The sequence below is a fragment of the Drosophila obscura genome, unplaced genomic scaffold (assembly GCF_018151105.1).
Source record: "Drosophila obscura isolate BZ-5 IFL unplaced genomic scaffold, ASM1815110v1 contig_186, whole genome shotgun sequence".
Lineage (NCBI taxonomy): Eukaryota > Metazoa > Arthropoda > Insecta > Diptera > Drosophilidae > Drosophila > Drosophila obscura.
In genome coordinates this window covers 1,691,138-1,700,759 of record NW_024542774.1, presented here as the reverse complement: position 1 = coordinate 1,700,759, position 9,622 = coordinate 1,691,138, and the positions used below count along the sequence as shown (strand labels likewise).

At 42.7% G+C, this 9,622-nt stretch overlaps 1 protein-coding gene across 1 annotated transcript; it reads right to left on the bottom strand.

Moving 5' to 3' along the window:
- Window positions 1-564: 564 nt before the first annotated feature.
- Window positions 565-2,572, bottom strand: LOC111080841 (cytochrome P450 9b2-like). The gene is made up of 4 exons (XM_022376684.2): window positions 2,333-2,572; window positions 1,762-2,269; window positions 1,058-1,694; window positions 565-995 (listed from the first exon to the last, which is right to left on the bottom strand). The coding sequence occupies exons 1-4, from the start codon at window positions 2,536-2,538 to the stop codon at window positions 820-822; spliced, it is 1,527 nt and encodes a 508-aa protein (XP_022232376.2). The 5' UTR covers window positions 2,539-2,572; the 3' UTR covers window positions 565-819.
- Window positions 2,573-9,622: the final 7,050 nt, after the last annotated feature.

Here is a 9,622-nt window from a genome sequence, read left to right as displayed (position 1 = left end):
ATCTTATCTGAAGCAACAAACACTTAATTATTCATAATCGAACAAAGTTTGGCCACTGAAATCTGAGTTCCATATCAGTTGGGAATTGTTGTTGGTTTCATCTATCGAAATGCAATGATAGTGGAAGACCATTTAGCCACTCTAGCTAGGAAATGACTCAAAAATATAAAGAGGGTACGAAAACAATACACCCCAACACTTGCCGAGGCATGGGTATTCGCCTCGATCAATTGAGAGCTGTTCTATTTATACACAACTTGCTGGAGCAATGGCATCTGATGAATTTAAAATGAATAATTGACTTAACCTTTATTCCATTTAAGGAAAACCCTTAAAAACTAACTAAAATATATACATATGTAAAAATATATACATATGTAATAATCTAAAGTTGTGGGTACCGAACCAACTACTTTTAGAAGTAAAATCCACTATTGCTTTAAGTTTTTTGGCTTTAATACTGATATTTTTAATAAATACATTTTAAGGAGGTCTTAAAATTATACGTAAGCGTTTAGCCGGAATTGTTTTCGGAGCCAATGACTTTGACTCTCTCTCTATCTCTTTATCTTTTTGTATGGCTGTTCGCTATAAATATTCGCTTTATCAGATTTGGATGTGCGGTCAGACAGACAGACATTACTGATGCCGATCTGGAATATATATATTTATATATACAACGCTATGCATTGTTTGGTACTTTCCGCCCACTCGAGAGGGCACTCTTATGTACATACATACATATATATGTATATAATTCAAATTCAATTCAACAAATACATATTTATTTACGTTTATTTGATCCTTTATCGACTATTTTCAATTAATTTGCTTGCGAGGCACCAGGCGCATCCAGTAGCCGGCCTTGGGGGCAAGGTTGAATCCGCGAGCCTCCTCCCACAGATCTTTGACGGTCTTGGGCGATCTCTCGATCTTGTACCTGATCAGGAGGTTGTACAACATGCCCTTGACCTGCATCAAAGCATATCGATTGCCTGGGAATAGAATTTATAGTAATTATGGTTAACCAAACAAATAGACGCCAAAGCAGACTCACCTATGCAGTTTCGGGGACCCACTCCAAAGGGCAAATAGGTATAAGGCACTAAGTCGTTCTTCCGTTCATCGCTGAACCGCTCTGGATCGAACTTTCGGGGCTCGGGGAAGTACTGATCATCCCAGTGGAGTCCGACAATCGGAATATTGACGCGATCACCCACTTTAAAGTCGAATAACTTGGTGCCATCCTCATCGGTCAGGGTGTAATCCTTCGAGCAAAGGCGGTCAGTCGCTGCGGCCAGCGTCCACTTGCGTAGCGACTCGGAGATGACCATGTCCATGTACTTCATCTTCTGCACTGCATCGTACGTGAGGGAGCCACCCTTCAGCGATTCCTGGATCTCCTTGACCTCCTCGTAGAGACGTTGCTGAATGTCGGGGTTCTCGAGCAGCTCCAGGGATGTGGTGCATATCAGATTGGCGTTGTTTTCGAAGGCAGCGAAGAAGAAGATGAAGCACTGGGCCACTATCTCGTCGTCCGTCCAGTTGTTCTCGTTCTCCTTCTTAGACTCCATCAGCAGCTGGATCATGTCCGGACGGTTGATGTTGTGCTCTTCGCGATATTTCATGGCATCCACCACCAGCCGTACAAAGTATTCCACTTTCTGTCCATTGAAGATCTTGAGATTGAAGAACTGAAACTCAAAGAAATATCTGTATAGTGTCAATACATAGGCAAAAATAACGCCATTAATAACTCACAAGGAACACTTTCGGAACGATGATGGACAACATGAACTTGAACAGCTGCGATCCCCTGGAGAAGGTCAGCGACTGACCGATCCGGTAGAACTCATTATCTGGGGTCTCAAATGAGTTCACCTTCAGACCGAAGGCGGTGGTGGCTATCAGATCGTTCGATAGCTTGTTGCAAAGCACTTTCATGTCCAACTCGATGCCCTCTCCAGATTTGGAACCCTTCGATAGTCCGGACAAGTGTTCGAGGCACTCCCCAAAGCTGTCGTCCATCAGGGCGAACATGCTGCGCATCTTGGCCGCCGTGAAGACCGGCGTCAAGGTGTTTCTCATGTGCTTCCAGCGCTGATCTGTCATCATGCTGAGCATGTCGTTCAGGAGACGCTCGTTGCTCTGGATAAAGCTGGGATGGTTGGGAAAGTGATCAAAGTCTTTGATGCAGATCTTCTTGATTATTTCGGGATCATTCAGCTGGATCATGGGCGTGCGGAAACTAAATAGCCCAACAATTTTGCTGAAAAATTTACATACAACATTATCCGTGTGTTGATCTGTGTCTTATAAACAGAACACTTACTACTGCTTGGTGCGGTTGTACAACTTGCTGAGTTGCTTTTGAAACGACGTTCGGAATAGAATCGATGCTCCCATATTTCCAAAAAATGGACGGGGCTTCTCAAAGTACACTCCTCGACCATCGAATGCATTGTGTGTTGCTGTAGACCACTTGTATATAAGCACAGCCAGGCCAAGAATGGCCAGACATATTTCCAAGCAAACCATAGCAAGGTTCTTTCACTTGATTGTATTATTTCAAACTGAGTTGGACAATTGCGCGAAGCTACAATTTATACCCGCCAATGATATGTACGTACATGCAGACATACATGTACATATGTTCTATATTATCCACAATTAATGTACACATACAAGCTTTTCTTCTCTTTCTATTGTTGTGGGGGATCTCTAGATAGATGACTCTCACTCTCTTTTCGTGGTACACTATCAAGCAGTACTTTAACTTTAATCAGCAGCCTGAAAACATTTTGCAAGGGGGCACAGAATAGCTAAAGAATACTAGCTGCCATCTTGATCTTCGATATTGCCATGGTCCAGTAGTTTATGTTATCCGAATGGCATTACAGTGTATGTTTGGATTCAAGCTGTAAGGCTATTTGAATCATCGTGCTTCGAAGCATCTTAAATCTATTTGTTTTAAATTTTGCAACTGAGGAGCAGGTTCCCCAGCTCTGAGCTCAGAGAACGTTCTGATAAGAAAGCTTCTAATTGACTCTCGCTCTCTATTTCTCTCTTTGTTTTTGTCAAAATCTTTCCATTTAGTTTACTAACTATATTTACATACATATACCTATGTATATAGGAATTTAATATTCTAATGTTTGGGTTGCCAAAATACACTTTTTATGTGGATTTAAGTGGATGTGAACATTTCCGACCCCATAAATATATATATATATATATATATTCTTGATCAGCATCAATAGCCGAGTCAATTTAGCCATGTCTATCTGTCCGTCTGTACACTGTACATTTAAACTGATAAAATATCTAAAAATTCCACATATGTAAATACACATATATGTATACATATATATGTATATATAGTGACTGAGTACGGGTATAAAAGTAGAGTCGCGGAAACAGAAGCTACTCACAACGTTCCTTCTCGTTTTTTATCAGTGTTCCACCCTACCAGTCGAGTATATTTGTTTACCAATCAGACTGATGCAATGTCCAGAAATATGTGTTAAATTGTTTTCCACCTTATCAGTCGAGTGTATTTGCTTACCAATCAGACTGATGCAATGTCCAGAAATTTGTGTTAAATGGGGAAAACCTCGAAGGCTTGAATATCTGTAGAAATAAGAGTAACCAAGACCTGATAACAAACTATCAATTTATATATAATAAATTATTCAAGGGCTTATCAGTATTAATTTACTAAGTTTTCGACCTTGCCCTTGGCCTAATAAGAAGCAACAAACTCCGAAGAGCTGTCAGCTCTGTGAGATCCAACTTAATTTCAATTAAGTTAGAAAACTTTCTCCTCTCCCCCTCATCAATCTATGTGGGCTTATGTCATCCAACTAGAACTTCAGTCTGTCATGTCACGCGTGGCGGCCAAAAATGATGTAAACCCGGGCTTTGAAAGAGCTTCGACTCCAAAAGTATTGTCTTCGTGCGGAGGTTTACTGTTTGAATATTTAAGCATATTGACCGACGGCGAGTCACAGCCAACAACACAAGCAATGGAGCTGAGCTCCACTCCGATGGGGTAAAAACAGTTAAAGCATCAAATTAGCCGCAAGCGTTATGCCAGAAATATAATTAAATATTTAGACAGTTTTGTTATCGAGCAGAGTTTTGGCTCTGACTGGCGGATGTTTGTTTGATTGTTGGTTTTGCTGCTATTTCGCTTCATTTTGGCAGTTTGGAAATTTGCAACAAAATTTCTGTGACAAACGCACAGTGGAGGCAAATCAAAGGCAGAAGAAGGGAACTGAAGAAATATTTCAGCAGCTATCATCCATCAAATGCCATTGGCAAAGGCAGAAGACGGTAGAGAGGTACTTGTGCAAGTTTCAGACTAACAAACTACAGTGTATACTCTTGTGGAAAATAAATCACCAAGTATTCCCCTTAAATTTGTCGTATAATAGTTCCATGGAAGATTGTGAACATTTGAAGCTGTTTTATTAAATACGATATATGTATCTTTAATCTGTCAAAAAATTGGCTTGTGGACTAGTTGTGCAGATTAGTAAATTATCACAATCTGGATACACGTTGTAAGTTTGCTTCTTAGCCATCTTCACTGTTGCAGCGTAACCATATTCATATGGGTGTTCAGGGTTTATTCACCCCTTTCTGCTTGGGAATTCACACATGCATACTGATATGTATATGCATGTATGTATGAATGTAAATGTATGTACATAAACCCCCATATGTACATATGCATGCATTCCCCATATAACTTTCGTTTGCTTGGCTGTTTCCTCGTATTTATGTTATATGAACGCCTTTTACATTTTATGCGCAACTAAAATGTAGGAATATACATACATACATATATGTATATTTATGTATTTATATGTAGGTACTGGTATGTGCTTAGGTATCTGTGTGTTTGTGTGTGCATCTGTGTTTATGTGTACTGCATTTTATCAAAGCTTGCCCAGCAACTGACAATGTCTGTCAAAAGCTATGAAGCTCTCCAGCTTCATACTCCTTCTCTACTCCTACTACTGTATGCTCCACTCTTTGCTTCACTTTGCTTCTATTCCATTTCATTCTATTCTATTTCGCTTCTTTTTTATGCTCAAATCATGCTGCATCATTAAATCTTTTCCGCTGTGGCTGTCGCTGCTGTCGCTGCTGCCTCTGAGTCTCTCCTTTTGTAGCTGTTACTATTTCGCTTTTTGCATTTCCTTTCGCTTTCTGTTCAGTAGCGGGCGCTGTCTCTCTCTCTCTCTCTCTGTCTTTCTGTGGAGAGAATTTATAGCTTTCAGCGTTGATTTTGTTTGGGAATCATTCTGTTCTGTTCTCCCTTCTCCATTTTCTTTTTTTATTCGGGTTTGTTCTTTTTTATGTGTTTTTAAGTAGTCGTAAAGCGTAACACTTGATGAGATATTAAACGTTGCCCCAGCAGCAGAAACAGAAAGGATACCACATAAAACAGGAGCAGGGATCCGGATCGGGATCACACATTGTTGCACTTTGTTTGATTTGATGGCATGTTAAATATTGGTTTTTGAATTTTTCATTATTTCCTGGACCCGAATCGACGACGAGCAAAAGACTTTGAAGGGCCGTTTAATAGATTTGAGGCCTCGTAAAAAAGGGAGAGACATGGAAAGAGTGTGTATGATAGAATGAATGGTGGCCTAAGACATGAGGAAGTCGTGAGGCAGGCACACCTGACTGCCATGGCTGTCTGCCTCATCAGGGCGCATAAAGAGACCACAAAAACCCGAGGACCTTGTCTGCAAACTTGTCAATGAGCCCTGGCAACTAAATATTTTATTAGGCAGTTGGCAGCACCAAACACACACACACACACACACACCGAAAAAAATACGGTGGAAAATTGAAGAACAAGAAGAGGCAGATGGAGAATGGATGTGTGTGGGTATGTGTGTGTGTTCGTGATTGCGTGAAATTTAGTAGCTCTTGGGGCAATGTAGGGACAGACAAGTTGATGCTGATGAGCCTCATGATGATGATGATGATGATGGTGGACGAGGATGTGGATGATGTGGATGCGGCTACTGCCTGATGAAGTTGCCACTGCCTCTGCCAGTGGCAGTGGCTGTGCCTCCGCCTGTCAGGGGAATTGGGGATATGGCGGCAAAGTTCCTTGAATCCTCCCCAGCCCTCCATCTGGGGCATGTTTGCTCACAATTGGCTGTACGTGTGCAACATTTTTAAGTAGCTTTCCTCTTGCTTTCTCCCTCTGCCGCACTGTGCCGCTTTCCGTTCCTATACTCTCAGGTTTTCTTTTTTTTCTTTGCTTTGCTTGAAGAAAAATGCCAGGGAAACATATGTTTTCAATTTGACTGGCAAATGGAGGACCTTGATTGAATTTACCTACGCCCAAATGAAGATCGATGCTGTGTCTGGCCCAGCTTTAAGAGCTTCAAGTTCAGCTAACCAAAAACTATCCAAAAGTTCATCTGTCAACTGGCAGAGTCCCCAAAGAGGGACCAAGGGAGAGAGACAACGGGGAGAGACTGAGTGAGAGTCACAAATTACATTTGCGGCGTCTGCTTTTCTGCATCAATCATACGCACCGTGTTCCGGAGTAGCAGGACCAGCTGTCGAGGCGACGGGGGACATGTGCTGGGGCAACGGCAACCCCTTGGGGGCGGACACAGCGTTGACAGCAGGAGCAGCCTTCGCCTCCGCCTGTCTGATGCCAGTGAAAGCGTCGCCTAATTGTATGCTACATGATTTGCAAGTGAGAATGCTCCCAAACTCCAACTCCAACTCTAACTACTGGAATCGTCTGGCAAATTAAAATAAATTGTCAAAATTAAACAGAAACTTTTGCTTTCGCTTCATCCTCGACATTGTTCGTTCCGTAGCTTGTTTGCCTGCTTAGGAATTCAAATGCCGTCGTTCAGGGGGATCCTACATGGCCATGACTTGTCGTACAAGCATGTCTCTGCCTCTGTATCCGTATCCGTCTGTGTCTGTGTCGGTAACACTAGTACCCGCTCTCCCCCCACTTTCTCCAGTCTACATGTGTGTGTGTGCGTTTGTCCTTTGGCTGACATTCATTTGGAATGCGACGAGCATAACGATGGAGCTCAACTTTTTGCATATTACGCACTTGGTCACGTACATTCCTTATATTTATTTTGCATAAGTCACGGGCTCCCGCGCTGGATGATGGATGCCAGGGCCAAGAGTTTGCAACTTTAAGACCGGATTCGGTTCAAAATTAGCTCAATTAAGTTGGGGCATATGCAGACAGTGCCCCCGATAAGGCCGAACAATGGTGGTAGGCAATTTTCCTTAGACACGGTAATTGGACACAGTCCAAGGAGAGACGACGACGGAGGCAGTGTATGAATTATGGCCCAGCACTTATGAACGTTTTTTACTGTTTTCATTTTATTTATTTGGCTTTTCATTCCCGCTCTGTGACCTTTCGCCCAGCCACAGCCAGCCGTAGCAAGTTCAATGGCTGTGCCACACTTACACACCGCCCCTCCCCACACCTACGGCAGCAGCAACAGCCCCAAAAAGCAGGAGCATTTTTTATTTCGCATGTTGTGACGCTAAGTGCTTCCTGGCTGCCCCCTGGCTGGGGTCTGGGCAAGGTGCCACATCAACTTTGGCTGCCATGCCATAATATTAATTGTGCTCCGCTTGAAAATGTATTTTTTTGTATCCCCCCCACTCCTTTGCTCTATATATATGTATATGCGAGTATATCTGAAGGGACATTGCTGGAGGCCACTTAAATGCCATTAAATTTTTATACATTGCCATGAATGATGTGCGTGCGCAGTTAAATTTTTCATAATTATTCATAGCCCGGCATTTGCCTGATAATCGGCCTTTGTTCTTTAGCTGCCTTTGGTCCAGGCTCGCAGCTATTTGGTCAGCAGCCATTAAAGCCAGCTTTTGGAGTTCCACTTGGCTTACGAGTATTTGCATTTCCGCACTTCACTTTCCCTTACTCGGGGGCTGGGCCGGCGAATTATGATTATTTTTAGCAGCCAGATGATGCAGCCCACAGACAAAGAGGGTGTCAGTGGCTGCCGCCTCAGCTGTTGTCAGACCTCCAACTAGTTCCACTGTCAGCGTTTGTCAACCCTCCCAAGAGTCTTGCCCCCCGTCATCATACGGTTCGTGGGTCGCGTCTGCAGCAGATGACAAATTGTCTCATCAGTCAGTGTAGAACAGAGCTGAACAGAATAGAACAGAACTCAACAGAACGGTGTGGAGTAGAATAGAACGCACTGGAACGGAAGTGGACCGGTGCTCGAGCAGAAGTTTTTTGTGGCTCACTGGAAAAACAATCATTATTATTGTCTACTTTCGAGGGCTTCATCTGCATCTACACAGAGAGAAATGCAATTAAAGACGGAACTAAGCGGTGCGAATTGAAGAGGATACAGAAATAATACATGATGAAACGGAAAAGAGGCAAAATATTTGTCGGGTTTATTTGTCAATTGTTTCTTTACTACCATCTACCTTCATTTCTCTCAGTGAAACTCCGATTCATTTCCCTCCTACACACACAAACACTCACACTACTGACGCACCAACTCAGACAGTCAGACACATGTGTTTCTGACAACCTGCCGCTCATCGCCTCGTGTGACATCATTTATTATATTTCATTTGCCATGTCTTACCTTGTCTGCATGCGTTTCCCCGCTCTCCGTTCTTGGCTAAGATGAGTAATGGAATGCAAAATATATGAAAACTTTCCGCTCCTTGGCTTCGCTCAGCCATTTAATGAGCAAAGTTTCAATTAAATCGAAGCTTTTTGCGCCATGTCTCTGTCGCTGTCCTCCGCTGTAGTCTCAGCTGCTGCGCAAACAAATCGAAACAAATAGAAACCATCTCCCACCAGCTACACCCCCATCCACCCTCCCTCCCCGCCCTCATTCGCTGACAGCAATGCCAATAAAATACAAAGCCAAAAGGGAGCAAAAAGTTTATGGGTTTTTCAGCGATTTTCCCGACTAAATCACAGCTAAATCTCTCATCCTCTCAATGGGTGGATTTTATTTGTTTGTTGTTCAATGTTTTTTTTTCTTCTCTGCTTTTTGTTTCGTTTCCTTTTTTTATATTTTTTTTCAATGTAAACTGATAAAAACAATTGAAAGCAAACAAAACCAAATGGGGGGAAAAAAGTAATCTTTAAATTAAGGGTCGTACAGTGCCTTTCCTCTGGGGAGAGTGGTGGAACCTACCCCTCTGCCCGCGCCATCTTCGGTAGAGCATATAAGTGAAGTCATTTGGTTTCGATTTGAATTTAAATGGTTTTCGGTTTTGTTCTTTTGGCCATATTAAAGTGCTTACCACAAAAATGGAAATTAAAGATATTTCTGCTGCCTTTATGCGTGTGTGGGACTTGCGCTCACACGCACACCAGTCTGTGGGGGCGGCGGCACCCAAAACGCGTGCTAGGCTTTAATTGATTTTTACTCTCTGACCCGCGCATGTGAAGGCCTCATTATGATTTAATTAACTGTTTCACTCCGGGTATATGCGAGTATTTTCGCGGTAATTCATATTTAGCCCCCCATTAGCGTGCCTGGCCCAACAATCGTGCAGATGTGTGTTTGTTTTATAAATTAACCGCTGCCTGGCCTGGCCC

Coding starts and splice junctions, on each gene's coding strand:
- LOC111080841 (XM_022376684.2), bottom strand. CDS start 2,538: ATGGTTTGCTTGGAAATATGTCTGGCCATTCTTGGCCTGGCTGTGCTT. Junction 1,695..1,761: donor TCGTTCCGAAAGTGTTCCTT/GTGAGTTATTAA, acceptor TTTGAGTTTCAG/TTCTTCAATCTCAAGATCTT. Junction 996..1,057: donor GGGTCCCCGAAACTGCATAG/GTGAGTCTGCTT, acceptor TTCTATTCCCAG/GCAATCGATATGCTTTGATG.